The 18,772-nt window shown below is 37.6% G+C and overlaps 1 protein-coding gene across 5 annotated transcripts in view; it reads right to left on the reverse strand.

Annotated features, from left to right (window-relative positions):
- Positions 1–2,579: 2,579 nt before the first annotated feature.
- MGAT4D (MGAT4 family member D) overlaps positions 2,580–18,772 on the reverse strand; it is a 40,826-nt gene continuing 24,633 nt past the window's right edge. For all 5 annotated transcript variants that reach the window (XM_064416560.1, XM_064416559.1, XM_064416557.1 and 2 more), the window contains 9 exons: positions 17,574–17,649; positions 12,727–12,838; positions 12,044–12,174; positions 7,944–8,051; positions 6,911–7,104; positions 5,190–5,268; positions 5,004–5,082; positions 3,904–4,016; positions 2,580–3,390 (listed from right to left, as the gene is read on the reverse strand). In XM_064416560.1, the coding sequence (XP_064272630.1) occupies positions 3,364–3,390; positions 3,904–4,016; positions 5,004–5,082; positions 5,190–5,268; positions 6,911–7,104; positions 7,944–8,051; positions 12,044–12,174; positions 12,727–12,838; positions 17,574–17,649 (919 nt within the window). In that variant the 3' untranslated portion in view covers positions 2,580–3,363. The remainder of the gene's footprint in view (positions 3,391–3,903; positions 4,017–5,003; positions 5,083–5,189; positions 5,269–6,910; positions 7,105–7,943; positions 8,052–12,043; positions 12,175–12,726; positions 12,839–17,573; positions 17,650–18,772) is intronic.

Genomic DNA, 18,772 nt, shown 5'->3' on the forward strand with positions numbered 1-18,772 from the left:
AACACTCAGTTACAGCTGGACACTCACCCTTACGCTTGAACATACGCGCCGCGATGCAGAGCGAAATAAAGACATTTTAAATCAGTTACTAAAGACAAGTTCGTATCTGCCTCTTTTACTGAAGACAAATGTTGGCATGCCCCTTGCAAAAATCCTAAAAAGATTTAAGACGAGAATGGGGTCACATCATTCAGGGAATTTAATAACTGTGCTTCAGTGAAAATCAAAATTGTTTGAATAAAACGTTATTGATATTGAACTGTTGAAGGTCGTATGTTTCTTAACTGATTTTTAATTAGTTGTTTTTATTAACTGTAAGCAATGCCTGGTTTTAGCCAGCACTGTTTTCTTCACAGACTCTTACTGTGATCCTTAAATCAATACAGAGAGCCAAAGGGAACTAAAGATTGGAAAACTGGAATTTTAATTTGTGGCCCTTCAAGGATATTGAAGTAACCAGAAGACAGAGAATTAATGCCTGAAAATTTGGGGGCTTACCATCTGAGAAAAAGATGATAAAAGGACTAAAAAAATATGGACCAAATTGGCATGAAGAGCATGAAACCAACAGAGGATAGAATATTAATTAATGAAGAGAATTATGTAACTTGGAACCAATGAGCATTAATTCCTTTCTTTGCTAAAAATATATAAATAATTGAGGAAGTTTTGTATCTGTCCCAGCACGGAAGCTAGAACTGTCAGCTGCACACACCTCTTGGCCAAAAATAAAGTAATGCCTTACTCCCTAACAATAAAAAGGTGTGTTGAGGGAGTCCTATTTTTTCCAATGTTTCAGAGGATTTTGGTAACAGAAATAGCTTGAAAATTGTGGTTTCTTACCACACAGACATTTAACATCATTTAGTACAATGAGCCTGAGGCAGACTTCATTTTTTGAGACTTACGTTTTAAACCACATGAAATTACTGCAGTAAAATTCCCCACTCAGTGAGCCTGGTGATCTGGTTTGTAATGTGAAACTCTTTTCAGAGTTATTTTTTTAACCTACGGTTTACCACCTTTGGTTTTGTAAGTGAACAATCACAATGCCTAGACTTCAAAAGCCGTCACTCATAAAGTCAGAGGAAGTTCTTTATTCCCTGGACCTGAACTGAAGCCTTCCTGTGGGAAGGCTCTACTCAGCCTTTGATCTGGCCTCGGAGCCATGGAGTGTGAAGGTTCAGTGCCCAGGTTATGACATGGAAAACCAGAGGTAAGACCTGGCTTGCGAGGTGGAGAGGAAGCTGTGATGGCTGTTGCCAATAGCACACAGTTTCAGCACTCAGCTGTTGCTGAAGTATTCTTCCACTGCACTCCCTTGTCATAAACTTCCTGGGGCTGGAATGCTTGCTTTTCCTCTATTGCTTCTTCAGTGAAAATCTAGAATTCCTCTTAGGAAGTTCCTTTGATTTTATAGTGGAGCTGTGGTTCTGCAGACTGTGCAAGAAACCTCTGCTCTTGTGAAAGCACGGGGAAGAATTAATAGTTCTTGTGAAGCATTAATTATTTGCAACATCAGATAAAACTTCATTTACATCAGAGTGATGAGAAGGGTATTCTCTGATTTACGGTCATGTAAAATATGTAAAAACAGAAACAAGGAATGAAGCACCAAGCTGGAAGCACAGAATGGAAAATTTCATTTAATTATTTTTTTTTAAGTCCAGTCATTTCCTAATACAATTTCAAGCATTTTGATGAGCTTAAAAGTACGCTTCAAGAACTAGAGAGAAATCTCATTTCACTGTGAAAATGAGATGTTTTCATTTAAAAAATCGATTATTTTAGTGTATTCTATGTTTTCACTGATTTAAATAATTGCTATGGAATTTCCTCCTTAGTGACACTGAATGAAAGGCATTCACCCTGAGTGCAGACACTACTGCCAACAGTGAATCTGTTGCAGAGAAAGCAATGGCAAAATAAGGTTTTATGTTTTCACTGTAAGTGCTGAGGAACAAAGGTGTCCCCCAGTATACCTCTAAGCATGTTGGATTGCTGCACTAATTCTTATCTGGCATTAAACACCTAATCTAATGAAGGCTGCAATATTTTTTCTAATATATGTATGTACATACATCTACATGCACATATATATAGCACCACAGTATATAAACAATCCTGTACATAAAATTCGAAATAAATAAAGTAAAAAAAAATAAACTTCTAAGCAATATTATCAAAATATTAATAGAGGTTGTCTTTGAAAAAAACACTCTTCTGAACTGTTTTGATGTAAAAAAATAACTCCATCTCATTCTAAAGGAAAAACACTGTGGCGTTAGGAATACAACTCTACATTAATGTAACCCATTCAATACAAATCCACATATTGCAGTTTATTTCCTACTTTCAGGATGCAATGCCTCTGCAGGGGGATGAGGGTGCAGCCATGCTTCATGTGCTAAGGAAGTGATTCTGGAATTCTGACCATTAACAGGTAGATGTCCAAGGTAGATTGTAGATTGTCATTTCCCAAAAACTTTTCAAATGAGACTACTGTGGTTTACTCTTTATTTTCAAATTTATGTTGAATTTGAGCTTGTGACAAGGATTGAAATATCAGTACACGCTGATTATCTAATTCCAGGATCCAAAATTTTATTTAAATAGATTTTCTTTTTACAAAAATATAGTTACACATAATACTCTTCTTTCCTGTAATTAATTCAATGCACAATTCACTGAGAAGTTTTACAATCTTCAAAAAAAACCAAACCTATTTAAGTTTCAAGTTATTCAAATGATAATTTGTAGGCAATTTTCATTTTAAAAAATATTTAACATAACTTATGCTACATTAAGGCTGAAACACATTTATACTGAGATCAATTTTCATAACATTAAGTTGTTCCTTTGAACTGCTTTAAATACTTGTAATGAATATTGACAATTTTTCCTTCAGTTCTGATTTCCCTGCAAAATTGACCAGTGTTTTTAATGGAGTTGAACGCTTTGTCCTTAATATTTTTCAAAAATGTCTGTTATTTTTAATTCTGGTGAAACTTCTTCTTTATGTTTTAGTCCCTGAGGCAGGCTGTAATGCCTTATCAATTGTTTTTAATAATATCTATTTAATGTTGTCAAACTAAGGTGAGATTTTTATATATGACATATTACACAAGAAGTTTCTAGAAATTACTAACATTCTTTTCATATACCTTGTCATATAAAAATATAAGATTTATCTCAACTCTTTCCTAATACATAGTATTAATAACTAAATGGGTATGAAATTGATCTTTTGACACAGTATTTTTGTTTTGTTTTGTTTGTTTTGTTTTGTTTGTTTTGTTTTGTTTTAGTCAGCCTTGTTTTCAAGAAATACATAACAAGTGACACGTCAAAAAGGTATATTTTTCAGTTTTCAGATGTCTTGATAAGTACCTGGAAAAAAACAAAATCTATTATTTTCTAAGATCTGCAGGAGCTTTGCCTACGACATGAATTTTTTTCCCTTCTTCCAGCTATGGCTAGGGTTTAAGCCTGTAGTAATGCTCTTCAGTGATTTCTGCTGAGAATTTCTATTTATGACTTACTGACATTTAAACACTTGGGAAAAACTTGGAAGAACTAAAAAATCAGAGGCTCATCTGAAAATGTTGATATAATGCAATTAATATCGAAGATGTTGACTGAAAAGAGCTTTGTTTGTCCCAACAACCCAAGTCCTAGCAATTACAGTGACAGCCCTGCAAAACTGGAGAATCATCCCATTTGAGCATTTCCAGCATTTTCAATGAAGTACGTTTAATTTCTCTCCTGAAAATAATTAACATCATTCTTCACTTGTGTTTTTCCACACAAAATTCTATTCAAAATGAAATCAGACAAATGATTACCAATAGTATACAGTTGTTTAATAATGAATAATAAAAATGCTTCTATTGGCATGCTTACCTCACTCAGTATTGCCCAGACTGGAGAATCAGAGCTGACTGATAAACGAATAGCCTTTATTCTTCCTATTGCCTGATTGATGCTGCCTTCTGCAGTGCCATTTTCAAAAGCCCCTTAAGAAACCCACAAGACCCATATGGACATTTATTAGAATGAAAGCACTTCCAAGCAAACTTTGTGAAAAATTTCTTAATTACAAACTATAAATTAAATCCAGGAATATGTTAGGGAAAAAAAATGTTTTGGAAAAGACTTGTGGGTTGAAATAAGGACAAGGAGAGATTAATCAGTCACAAATTACTGTCATGGGCAAGCCAGACTTGACTTGGGAAAAAAAAAATTCATATCAGAGTAGGGTAATGAGAAATAAAACCAAATCTTAAGAACACCTTCCCCCAGCCCTCCCTTCTTCTTGGACTAAACTTTACTCTTGATTTCCTCTACCTCCTTACCCCCAGGTATGCAGGGGGACAGGGAACAGGGATCATGGGCATGTCTCTCTGTTGCTCCTTCCTCCTTGGGGGAATCAGAATGGCATCTCCCCTCCTTTTCACTGACCTTGGAGTCTGCAGAGTTTTTTCTCTTATGTATTCTCCCTCCTCTCTCCAGCTGCAATTGTTGATACACAGAGCTTTTCTGCCCCCTTTTTAAAATGTGTTATCCCACAATGGATAACACATCCCCTCACTGATGGATTCAGCCTTGGGCAGCTGTAGGTCTGTCCTGGAGGTGGCTGCCACTGGCTCCACTGGACAAAAGGGAAGCTTCTGGCAGCTTTTCACTGAAGTTACCCCTGCAGATTCCCCCCAGCCCCCTGGCCCAGCTACCAAAACCTTGCCATGCAGATCTTTTAGAGACTGTAATTAGTTCTCCTTCTAATTAGATGTCTTGGCTTTTGCCGCTGGTGATAGGAGAGTCAAAATAGGAGAGTCATTGGTCAAACACCATACACTACAATATGCAGTAATGCAACGGGTTTCTTTCCCTTACTAGTTCACCTTGGAAAGCTGGATTTATCAAAGAGTTAATTAAATCATTAAGAGCAGGAACGTTTGATATGTAGGAACAAAATTACTGGTTTTTAAGTAACAATAATTTACCTATTTTTAAATATCCATCTTTGGTTGCTGGATAGTTAAATTTACTTCCATTATCAACCAATTCTTTTCTTAGCGTTTCCTATAAAAAATAAAACAATAACATTTCAAGAAGTATTTTCTAGGGTATGACACTTTATGCTGAATATAATTCTGATAATGAAATATGGTTCTAAATGAAAGACTTACATTAGCAGGCAGCACTTCCACAGTAGTGTTAAACAGTTTATCACCAGGGTGCTCCATGTTTCCACTTCTGAACAAGTACCTGATGAGACAGGTGTATTATTTCCAGGTATTTTATACTTCAGAACAGTTCTAGGGAAGTAATTCTTTCCAGTTTTGAAGGAAAGTTTCAGGTACCTTTTCTTTATATATTTTGGGCTATAGAGAACAGAAATGGGCCTTGAAGCTATAAACCAAACCATCATATAGTATTTTTATTTTAAACAGAACAAATATTTAAACCATCTTTTTTCTGGGACCACAAAGGCAAGTGTTCCCCCTTTTTAGTGCTCAAGTTCCAAATAAATTAACTACTCATATTTAAATGGCTAAGGAAGATCTGCCCTTTGATCTGTTCCTTTAATTGTAAGACTGAAGTGGAATGGGCTTCTGGAAGGTGAGTGGCAGCAAAAATTTCTGTTTCTACTAGGCCATATCCTACATGCCAGGAGAATTCCCCTTTTTGATCAATACTGGTCAACTCAGGTGCTTCTAAAGAATTTCCTTTATAGCCAATAAGCAAGAACATTGACCAACAACAATCCAAGCAAAAACATCTAAGAATAAAAATCCCTGTTTGGTTTTAAATTTCTGGCATTAAGAGTTCTTAGGGTTTTAGATTCAAAAAGAACTAGGAGAATTTAAATCATCAAACTCTCTCCTGTGATATCAAATATTCAAAGCTTAAACCCACCAAATATTATAGGATTTACCATATATTTTCACAGACCAGCAATGTAGTGGGGCTGGGACTGATGCCTTAAGTTTTAGCCTTCATATTTTCCAGATTTTGTACTGCATGTAACTCTGAACTTCATATAAATTGTTAGCAAGTTCTCCTCAGAGTTTAGTTAGACAAAAGAATCCTTTTCCAGCCTGAGAACCAAGTTGCAGTTTCAGGCCACAGCAAATTGAGGAGAGCAGTCTGGAAGGATGGGACTTTATAACCTGAAGCTGTAATTGAACAATTAACCCCAATATGAAAATGGACCAAAACTTATAAAAGTGTGAAAACTCATGATCCGTCGTCCATCTTGGGTGTAGCCTTGGTCAGGCTCTTGTACTGCCCAAGGTGTGTCCTTTGAAGGCTTTTAAATAAATACCTACTTTATTCCTGTAACTCTGTCTAGCCTCTGCTCCAGGTAGCCTCTCAAGGTGTCAGGACCAGCCATTAGACAATACCATGTGTAAGTTAGCTTCATCCAAGGCAGCTTCACAATAACAGGAGCATGCAAAACTACAGCGTGCCCAAGTTTCACAAAGCAGGAACCAGTTAATTAATGCAGGGCACCAGTGTTTATTGTGACAACTGTCATTCACTGCAGCTCACTAGGTGGAGATGCAGAGTTGACATCGTGCAAGCAGCCTTTCTGTTGGCAGCTACACAAATAAAGCTTTCACTGACACCATTGATGAAAGTCATCAGTTAAAAACAAATTCCCTTGAGAATTATCATGTAAAATATTTACCTGAAGAAATAAAAGAAAAAAAAATTAAGAAGCTGTCTTACTACTGACATGTATTTCAGGAGGGGAGCTCAAGAAGAGCAGATAAATAGCAAATCATGCATTTTTTTAGTAACAAGGTTTACGCAAACAGTTGAGCACTGATAACTTCAAATAGTCTCAAGCATTTCCAAACTGGATATATGTAGGCTTCCATGTTCCATATTATGCAATACTTACTTTTCAACTTCTAGTGGATTTAAAAATGTGAACCTGATGTAGTCGCCTGCCACTGGAGCTAAAGCCCAAAAACAGTCTTGTCCTTTATAAATTTTTTCCAAGGTGTATTGCTGGTATGTTCTTAGGCTTGTGTCCACTTCTGCAGGTGGATTATTATGTGCTTTATGTAGCTGATTTTTTCCAAAATCTTTATCCTGTTGATATAAAGAAATGTAAGTTCACTCATACAATGGAAAAAAGTGCATTGGTATCTGTAATTAATACAGAAAGCTATTCCATAAAAGAATCACCTCAGTGTCAAAAAATACACCAACTATTTTTAATACATATAGAATATTAATTTCAGTGTAATCACTGGGACTCAACATCACAATTTGTATACAGAGCTATACTGATTGTTTCTTAGCTGCCAAGATTTAAAAATAAAAATCTTCACAGGAGGCCATTTCAGAGTTGTCTAGGATGCCTTCTACCAGAACATGTGATTGCTGGGCTCTGCTAAAGGCTACGTGAATCTCTGGTCTGATCCAATTGAGAAATCTTGTCACTAGTCTAGATGGCATCATCAGGAGATTCCTGAAGTCTGGTTCATCATTGCCCCTGTGCTTATTAGATGCGTGATTTGCCCTCCAAACTCTCCCTAAAAATCTGTGACCATCAAGTTAGGCACACCTTTGTCCTACCTTCTTAATTGTGCCTCATATTAGGAATGTGAACTGCTCAGACAAAACAAATTGTCATGGCTTTGTTAGCATGGAGCAGAGCATCTGCAACCTTGTGCTGTGAAGGGGGTTCCTACATGCCATGAAATGCTGCTCAGATGAGAGATTCAAAGGTGTTTGTGCAGGAGCAGTACTCCACCTGCAGCTTAGATGCCAGATCAAAATTCTCTATCAAATCTGTAGAACAACATGATTTTTGGATATTGATATGCCATATAATGCCAAAGATGTGGTCCTTGAAATTCATTTGAGAAATAAGTCAGAACACAAGTATATAATGTAAAAATATGGCATTAATTTCTTATTCTTACTTTCAAATTCTGTATCTTCCCAGCCAATGATGAAAAAATTCCCATATGCTGAAAGAGAGATGGTTTAGCACGGATACGTAACTTTGACTTTTCCTTTTCACAGTGTGTCTAGAAAGAAAGTAAAAGGGAGTGAAAGATTATTTAACCAAGGAGAGACAAACTATGTTCCATAAGGCAATTTCATTATGTAGGTAAGGGTATGGGTTCAGATTTTCTATCTGTATTTAAATGAGTAATCCTTAAATTAACAGCCACCTTCTGTCACATACACTGTTTCTAGACCAAATCTCATAATTCCACTCATGTTGTTATTTAGATTTGAAGGCTTGATCACCAGTAATTCAGGGATTTCTGCACAGTATGTGATGAATCACTCTCAGGGTGACAAAAACCGACTCAAATCTGAAACTGATTGATTTCTTAGCTGTTTCTGGCAAACTTTATTTCAACTCTTAGTCCTGCCATATCATTCTAATTAAACTATTCTGACCAAAACTGACCTTCTTAAGATGGATTCTGGTTACATTTCAATATTCATAATTTTGCCTCTTTTTGTTGTGTTTGGGAGGCTTTAATGTATAATAAGTTATGGATCTTTTATCACATAATTAGATATTAAATAGTTAATATTGTTAAATACTGTTTCAACCACTATTTTCTGGTTTACTACACCTGGGACATGACATATATCAAGGAATTTAATAACTATAATTGGTACTAACTTTGTAGTTTCTTGGTCTTTGAATGATAGCAAACTACTTCTTTAAATGTCATTTTTTTCTTTGTATATATAGAGCATTGTAGTTTGATACAACGTCACAATCATGCCACAGTAATTAATATGACAATAAAGCATAGTGGGAAGTAACAAAGCAAAGAGCTAAAATGAGACTCCCTGGGTTGTACTCTTGGTGCTGCCACAGAACTATTATATGAGCTTTGAAGATCATTTAACTTTTCTGTATTCCAGGTCTCAGACCTTAAAATTTGAGAGGATAATGTGCTTACCTCTTCCATCAAGTGCTATCAGTTCTATAAAAGAAAAATGTTACATTAAATATATCAATGCCTTCTAAAGCCAGAAGTGATTAAGTCTTCACTCAACTGGCTTAAAACCATCAAAACTCCTGAGGGATTTGTGATTTCCACAGGAGTACTAATTAAAAGCCCAAAATGCCCTGGAAAGCTATTAAAAAACTAAGTTTTTTTGTTGTTGTTGGTTTGGTTTTTTTTGTCCACAGCAGATGTTCAGCAAAACAATGTCAAACCACAATACATTGTGTGTAAATTGATTTACTGGCAACTGTTTCTCTGAAAGACACACTAGACTTCAGTAAAGAAGAAATATTTTCAAGAAAATAAATTTGTGATCTTTCTACTGACAGGGTTTGCAATTCATCCCCTGCAATAATGCAGGCTCTAGAAGTCTTGTTTTATTCAATGGCAGCACTAGCAAAAGAGCTGCTTCTGGCAGCAGCTGATAATAATCGGTGGCATGAGGCTGGTGTGGTCATTTCTGCAGAAGCTGAGATAAGGCTGCTTGTTGAGTCAGGGCTCCCACCCTTGCAGCCTGCAGTTCCCACTGCATGTGATAGGCACAGGCCACTGCACAAAAACACAGAATGCTTGCGTTCATAGCAACCTGTAAGGATCATCTTGTTCTGACTCCCCACAGACAGGCTTCTACTAAACCAGGTTGCTCAGAGCCCCATCCAGTCTGGTCAGAAACACTGGATGTGGCATCTATACCTTTCCTGGGCAACCCATTCCAGTGACTCACCACCCTAACCATAAAAAATGTTTTCCTTATATCCAATCTAAATATACCTTTTTTCAGTTCAGGACTGTTGCCCCTTGTCTTATCATATCACACTCTTTCCTACAAGCTCCCTTTAGATACTGGAAGGTGCTATATGGTCTCCCCTGAAGCCCTCTCTTCTTCAAGCTGAAGAGCTCTGACTCTTTCAGCCTGTCTCCAGCCCTCTGATCATTTCTCTGGCCTGTCTACCTGCTCTAACAGGTTCATAGATTTTTTTTTTTTTTTTTTTTTTTTTTACTGGGGACCCCAGCAGTGAATGATGGTTCATAGGAGGCAACCATGAAAAAGTTTCTGAACCACGCAGATGGCTCTGATCATCACAAACTGTCTTTTCTTGGTGAGCAAATATAGCTGAACCTTGATATGTTAATAGTCAGTCCAGGCTGAAAATTTTAATAAGGTTGAGAAGTGGGCCCATGGGAATATTACAAGGTTTAACAAGACCAAGTGCAAGGTGCTGCACCTGAGTCAGAGCAACCTCCAGTATCAGTCCAGGCTGGGGGATGAACAGATTGAGGGCAGCCCTGCCCAGGACTTGGGGGTGCTGCTGGAGGAGAGGCTGGTGACCCAGCAATGTGCACTTAGTGCAGAGAGCCAAACATGTCCTGGGCTCATGCAGAGCACTGTGGGCAGCAGGGGAGGCAGGGGATCAGGAGATCCTGCCCCTCTGCTCTGCTCTGGTGAGAGCCCACCTGCAGTGCTGCATCCAGCCCTGGGGTTTCCATCACAGGAAGGACATGGACCTGTCTTGTTGGATCCAGAGGAGTCCATCAAGGTGATCAGATGGCTGGACCACCCCTCCTATGAGGGAAGGCTGAGAGAATTGAGATTGTTCAGCTTGGAGAAAAGAAGCCTTTAGGAATTGCAGCCTTTCAGTACCTGAAGGGATCCTACAAGGAACACAGAGAGAGGCTTTTCACAAGAGCCTGTGGTGACGGGACAGGAAGGAATGGATTACAGCTAAAAGAGAGTAGGTTTGGATTAGCTGTTAGGAGAAAGTTCTTTCCTGTGAGGATGATGAGGGACAGAAACAGGTTGTCCAGGGAAGCTGTGGATGCCCCACCCCTGGAGATGTTCAAGGCCAGGTTGGATGGGGCTCTGAGCAATCTAGTGGTAGTTGTCCCTGCCCATAGCAGGGGGTTGGAATGGAATGATCTTCAAGGTCTTTTCCAAGCCAAACAATTCTATGATTCCACGTAAACACATGCCAAACATCCTTTACCACAGGATGTCAATAGAAAACACAAACAAGTGCTCTGCTGACCCTCCTGTGTAGCACAGTGTGTGATTACTTTGTGACACTCTTGGTTGGAAAGGAGAAAGTGTGAGGAGCTGTCAGCTTGCCTTCTCTGATGCCTATAGGAAAAGTTCAGTGCTTTAACCAGTCAAAGAGAGAAGGTGCCACAGCTGGGATCCCCAGCCTTCTGCCAGTCTCCACTTTCTGCATTCTCATGAATAGTCTCAGCATGTCATGCCACTGGTCATTCCCCCCCAAGAGCCATGTGAGACTGATTTATCTCAGTAGGTTTTCTCTACCCACAGCAATTGAAATTGCAAATGCAGAAGTGAAACTCAGTAGAAAGCTGGGGGCACCACTCTGCTTTGGCTTGATCAGAGCAGACTTCCACAAGCTGCCTGCCTGCCTTTTGGGAACACAGCTTCATTTTAGGTACGAATCAGGTCTTAGAAGATGGAACAGCTGTAAATAAAGTATTTCATCTATTGGATGGAAGTTGGCACATGTTTGATCTGGAATAGGTGATGTCAACATAAGAGCATTTTCCTTTTTAATCTGTTTTCACATGCAGGCAAGAACTGAAATTAGTTTCTTGAGGCACACTCTTAACTCCTATGAACTGGCCTAACCCACAGAGCAGGACTTAAAAGCTTGCTCCTATGTGTACAGAGTGGGTCTGGAGACTCTGCAGTGCACTACTAAGTCTAAAACCAGGGATCTTGTGCTATCCCCAGAAGTCACTTATGCTACAGGGTAAAACTTGAAGCTTGCTTGTTCCGTTCCCCTTAATCTCCTGCTCTGCACAACTCCTGTCTGTTTCTTCTTGGTCCTTTATCAACACAAAAGTAACACGTGCAAATCCTGGAGCAGAAACTGGCTGCACCAGTTAAAACTCTTGAATCCTAAAACTCAAGAAGAAGCAGAAACTTTGGTCAGTCCAAAGTAAGTCTAGTTTGAGAGATTTATATTCCACTTTTTGAAAATGAATTTTGTCACTGAGAGTGTTTGAATGTTATTTATCTTCATAAACTCAGTTATACTTACTGCATCCTTTTCTGGATTGCACACTTTAACCCAGAGCAGGTGGTCTATAAGCCAGTCTATAGGCTTATCCTTATAGAACATGAGGAAAAAATCCACTATGAGTGGTAAGTCTTCTGATTTAAACAATTTTCCTGAAAGCAAGACAAGAAGTTATATTTTTAATGCTATGCAAGAATAGCCAGCTTTATGTTTAAATGTAATTTATTTAAATAAACATTTAAGTATCACACCAGCCTTGCACACATGAATGTAATTATGACATTTAATGAAACACTTCACATAGAGTCTGGCTTTGAAGCGTTACTCATTATCCAGCCCTATGATATGGGATGCATATTCTCCTCCACAAAGAAAAGGAAGTTTTGGGGTTTTTTTAATAGATTGTTTAAATTCTGTTCTTGAAAAGAGAACTGCACATTACAGGGGCACAAAGTTCCCTGAGGTGGAACAACTTCCTCCTTATGGGAACTCAATTACAGATTCTATGCTAGAGAGACTCTGTATTAACAAGACAGTTTTAAAGAGAGCAAAAAGTAAACTACTTTCAGTGGGCTATTTCCTGAAGAACCAAGGAAGTTTTGATGTGCAAGTTCTTCCATGCTTTGAGATGTGATTCTGACTGAGACCTTTTTGATCTACACAGCTCCAAATGCAGTTGATCTTGCTGAGGTCTTAATACTTACCAATGAATCCAAGTTGTGAGAACTCGAGAACCATCCAATCTTGGGACTGTTGAGCAGCAAACATTTTTATACTTTCAATAAAATCAGGTTTGGCTATAATATCATCTTCCAGCTGGAGGGTGGAGGGGGGGAAATGCAACAGAAAAAGAGAAGGTAAGCAGTGATTTCATTGTTTGCAGAGGGGGTGGTGACACTGCCACAAGCAAGTGAAAACTGTGTTGTGTTTGTGATGTACCACGAGTAATGAAGCTGTGCCAAACAATCTGCAAGTGGATTGGTATTTAGTTTCTACATATATCACTCATTAAGTAATTATCTACAGGAGTGACCATAACACCATGGGTGCCTCTCTCTTTTTTGATGAAGGAGGACTCCCTGCCTTAGAGATCTCACTTAGAAGAAAACATTAAGCAAAAAGACAAGAGGTTAAGGAACACAACAATAAGCAGTTTGTTCTTAGGTTGTATAAGCATTGCTGAGCTAGAGGAGCAAACTGTCTGAGAGGAAAGGTGTGTAAAAGCTCCAGTAGCCTGGGCAGACTTTGTCATTCAAACAAGGCAACTGAGAAGGACTGTGGAGGATTACTGAGATGCCTGTAGAAACCATGTTGTCCCAGGGGATACTAGAAATGATGGGGTGTGCTCTGTGAATCACACTGAAGGACAGGCATACATAGAGTTTTCAAGATGTTGTAAAGTCCAGCCAGAGTACAGCAGCAGTGTCACCTAAAGGGTACTTGGAAGAGGAGACTGACATCCATCAAGGAAATGAGAAAGGTATTGGCTTCATTTTTGCCTGGCTTTCAGACAAGAACTGGGCATCTGAAAAGCCAGAAGCTGTTTGTGCTACTAAAACTGAGGATTATGAATCCAGACAAGGAGGTTGGAGGCAATGACACAAAGGAAATAAATGTATTCCAGAAATAATTTAGGAGCAAGTAATTAGTGGTTTGAATTCAGTATGGGTGTGAAAATACAGGAAGAGGAAGCTAAGACTTCAGGAAAATATTGCTGGGGTGTAGTGTAATCATATAGTAATTTATTCTAACTGCTGTACTTCACTGGCCCTGCTGCATGACTGATTCTGCTGGAACTGGCTTCAGAAAGCTAAACAGCTAGAAAACTAATTCTTTGAGGAAAAATCCCAGCCAAACAAAACATGATTTCCTGCTGGTTTTGGGTCTTCAACTGATGCAGCAGGGTGATCATCAAGAGCTTGAAAGATCAGGACCAGAGGTTTTAGCTGAATTTCTGCATTGGTACAAGTGTAGGGCTGGCTGACAAGAAATGTGTTGGCAATAGTGAACCCAGGAATAAGTAAAATGAAGTTAGGAAAATGAGATTAAGAGATCTGTTTTGACCCTGTCAGCTTTTGCTGATGGTGAGATAAGAAATGCACAGATAGAGTCAAACTGATCAAGATTAACAGATTCTGAGATCTGGGGATTGGACTGAGTTGAGAGCTAAGCAGAAGAGAACAACGAAAAAAACCCAAACCCAAACATCAATTTACAAGAAATCTGGCATAAAATTAAATGAGCTCAAAGCATTAGCCTGGAGCAAGATGTAAAGGGACAAGAGCAAAGAATCAAAGAAGGTTTTAGAGAATCCTTAAAGAGAAATTGAGGGGCACCAAAAAAGGATGAAAAGCAGACTGGAGTATCTCAAAAACCTAGGGAGGCCACCATATCAAGAAACATCATAGAAAAGTATGCAAAACCAGTGAAGATTGAAAGCACAGAGGTTGTGATGCAACATGACTGAATGTGGTTATGAACAGAAAGTAATTTTGAAGTCTGAGATGGTCTTTCCTGAAGCTGACTGTGATTATTAGAGGATGTAGTTTGATATCCCATGTAGCACAAGCCATTAAAGTTATTTATTTAACCCTGTAATTTGTGTTCAACTCAAGCACATCTTGGAGAACCTCTCTCATTGCTTAGAGATTCCAGTATCCATTTATTTCAGTATGTTGTACAACATTTTATTATCCTGAATGTTTAATACTTTGTACCCAAATTCTAATTTGACTTTTTTTTCTGCCTTCAGCTTACAGCCACTTGTTTTCTCATATGCTCTTATCTACCAAAGGAGGATGTGCAGCTGCACACAGCTGGATCAGGAAATTTAAGATATGAACTGCCTAGTCCACTTGCCCCATTGCCATGGGAAGGCCAGCAAAACACATAATCACAGCTAACTTCCCTTCTCTCATCAGTGCTTTTGAATGAAAAAATACACATCCACTACAGCAAGACTATGAAAATTTCCTACATTATAAGTACCAAATGGATTTTCTTTCATTTTTCTTATGCAGGTTGTCTGTCTAAGAGAAGTAAAAATGAAGTAGTAACAAAAAAGTGGAAGAATACAATGAAAGTTCAGGCATCAGACAGGAAGGTTCTTCCTTCCTGAACTTTATTAGAGTATTTTTACATTTTGTCTCACTAACAATGAATTGTGAAAAATGTGGAGCACCTTTTAGGAGCTCTACCAAATAGCAGGCATAACCTAGAGTCTAGTGAGAAGAAGAAAAAAAAAAGTCCAAAAAGAAGAAGAAAAAAAAAAGTCCAAAAAAAGTACTAGTGATCTCACTGAGATATTGCTCAGGCTTTGAATCCATTAGAGACGTGCTGGTGGCAATATATTTTACATGTGTATATATATATATATATATATATATATATATATATATATATAAAAAATATAAATACACAAAGTTTTCCCAGCCTCCATACGAGGTAATAAAAAAATCATAGCAGTAGTTCAGGAAACAACTACAAGTTAAGTTAGAACTTGATAAGAGATTTTATCTGAAGAACCTAAGATTTATTTAATGGTTATTTTTGTTTCATCTCAGTGCTAATAGAAACCACTTAAAAACTGCTGTATCTGTGTTTCTTTCAGATTTGAAATGTTTGATTCCTGCAGTGAACTAAGTTTACATGGACAAGAAATAACAAATGCATGTCCTCACTATTAGGCTGGGATTGGATTGCTTTTATGGCTGTGTTATGATCCCATTATTGTAAGTGCTTCAAGGGTCTCTGGTGCATGCCAGGAGGTTTAGTGAAAGTGGAAACAAAGACCCCAAAGTTCTCTCAGGGTGGTGGAGTGGGGAAAAGATTTAAGTAGACAAGTTGATCAGTGGGTAATCAGTGGGTAATCAGTGGGTAAGGTTCATCCCCAGTGTATGCCTGTTAGCTTCAATGGACTTCACAAAAAGACTTACTTAAATCCTGGTTCAGCAGGATCTAGAACAAGTGTTTATTCAGCAAAGATCTTGTCTGACTCATGACATCAACTGTTCTGTAGACGTCAAGACTAATTATGTGCACATATCTTCTTTCAAGGTTTGGGAGTTAGCGTCAGCCACTCAATCAATACTATTCATGACTAAACTAAACAAAAATCTAACCTAGCTCAAGTTTTGCTTAAGCTTACTGAAGTAAATATTGTACCAGTCTAAGGAAAAGTAGTTTTAAGTTGTTTGCTTTCCTTTAATACAAGACTTCTAAACAGAGGGAGGACATAACTAAATTTATGGGAGCAAGTGTTCATTCTTTACACCTGCACTCTACAGAGTAGCTTTTGGGCAGAGCAGCATCTCTGCTACAGGAACAGCTGCAGGCTGGTCATACAAATGAAGAATGGGATATAATAGGAACGCTATGAGGAAAGTATAGTTTCTTTTTAAGAAAATTCCAAAAGCAAACATAACTCCCCCCAGACCACCACCATCCAGGCTTTGTTCTTAATAACACAGTTCAGATAAGAAAACACATGTTCTCAAATTCATTTAGAAATACAAATACATAAGTCATTGTGGTACAAATATGAATCCTTGGAGAACTTGGTAACAGGTAGGGATATCAAGTGTCTGGCAGCATCCTAATGTTTCACTTCACTGGGTTTCATACACCTTGATGCTCTAGTGCAGTCAGTAAACTCAGATAATGTTCTTAAAATATACAAAAGCCACAGGAAAATACTTTATTTTCCATTAAACCATAATTGTTCAAAACAGGGCATTTTTGTTTGTCCATCTGCATCCTGAGCACCTATGCCACATTTGAGAACAGAGCATGGGGAGTCTTAAGTAGCCCAGCTCAAACGTGGTTTTGTTGGATCCTGAGAAAAACTGTAGGAGATGCCAGGTCCTGCATTCTTCTGCTTCCAGGAAACCTGTGATGTCCTCATGGAATACCAACTCCGAGGCAAAATGCTCCTCTGAGCTTTTTTTAAAAACTGCTGATATTATTGAGCTATGTGAAATTGTATAGACCTGTTCCATGACTGAACAGCTCTTATAAATTTTGGAATATCTGGTGGTGATTAAGATCTTTATGGAGTGCAAGTTAGCACAAATCTAGAATGGTGGTTAAAGCTAAGCTTAAATGCATGGGGATCTTCTTAAAGGCTAACACAAAATCTTCTGGAGAATTAAGGATCTGTGCCAACTTGTAGTTGACCTTAGCTCAAGTATCACTCTACTGGTATTTCCCTGTCTGAAATATTTCACTTAATTGTCCTCTGGGCTATAACCTGAACCTATCATTATTTTTCCTGGCTGCAGTAAGTAAAAAGATACTTTCTTAACCTAATCAAATGAGCATTTCATGCTTCAGTAACCTTGCTCTTCAACCTCACAAATGACAGGAAGGTAGAGATGGTTTTAATAAAATAATACCTGGCTGCAAGATGTAGATAAATACAGAAATATGTGGATGCTTGTAAGGAGCATATGCAAAATACACAGAATTTTATTGAGGCCTTTGAAATAAAAATTGCCAAAACTAATCAGCAGTACAGATGTATTGCTGCTACTTAATGATAATATGGACATACCTGTAAATAAAATGTCCCCTTAGGTTGAGCATATAGCATTAAAAAGCTATAATCCAAATTCTGTTTAGTTCTCCACCTAAACATAAGCAGCAAATTCTGATAAGCTTTTTGAGCAGGTTGCAAGAGTTATTTCTATAGTAAGAGAACTTTTAATGCTCTGCATTTTTTGTCTCTACAATAAAATTGTAAGGTTGTATATTCTGTATATTCTACTGTTAAGTGCAAAAGGATTCATCTACAATCAATGCAAACATTTGTAAATAATTTTAGTTTCCTGTAAAAGTTAACATTAAATACACAAAATAAACATTAAATAAACAAAAAAAATTATCTCCATCAATGGAGCTTGAAACAAAATGTCTAACAAGTTATTAATGTCAAATAACTTAAAAGATTCTACTCATTATTTTATGAAGAGTAGAAGTAAAGACACATGGATTATTTAAAGATTAAAAAGTAAATGGTTTTACATATGAACAGCACAAGAGCAGGTTGATAATTGTAATTTTCAGGTTTAAATATAAACACGTATTATGTACAGTCTCTCATTTTACCAGAGGATGATGATGATGTTTGATAATCAACACTACAGACTACAGACTAATTTATCAGCATTTAATTAATGCAAACATATAAATGATCCAAATCTAATCACATCTAAAACTAAATTATAAGTATGTAAACTTTTTTATGGTCTATGGTATGAACACATAAGTTTTATCTAGAAAGCCAATATACATACACACATATATGTAAATAGACTAGCTGATTTCCTCCAGCCTAAACTCTTAGTACTGCAACTCTCTTGCTGCATTGTTGCAGTGGCTTCTGATAAATTAGTTCTTGTTGATGAAGAAAATTACTTTCCTCCAATAAATATTTTTTTAAGGTTATAATCTCTATTTTACTGAATCTGCGGCATGGGAGTGAATGAAATCACCATTAAGAGTGTAGTAACAGTAGATAAAAATGCAATGATCACCATAAGTTAGGTCATTAATTAAACCCAGTAGTTGTCAGTGGCTAGCTAAAGGACCATATTGGCTGTGTGTTCACAGAGACTCTCCCTCATCAGTTACATTAAAGATTTTTCTATTTTTTCCTTTATGACAGATTATATAGCCTATCACTTGGTGGCATTATCCATCTGGTTTAAAACCTGTTGGATGCCTAGAGCCAAGACCTAAAGGAGATGCCTT

The sequence above is a fragment of the Passer domesticus genome, chromosome 4, assembly GCF_036417665.1.
Source record: "Passer domesticus isolate bPasDom1 chromosome 4, bPasDom1.hap1, whole genome shotgun sequence".
NCBI lineage: Eukaryota > Metazoa > Chordata > Aves > Passeriformes > Passeridae > Passer > Passer domesticus.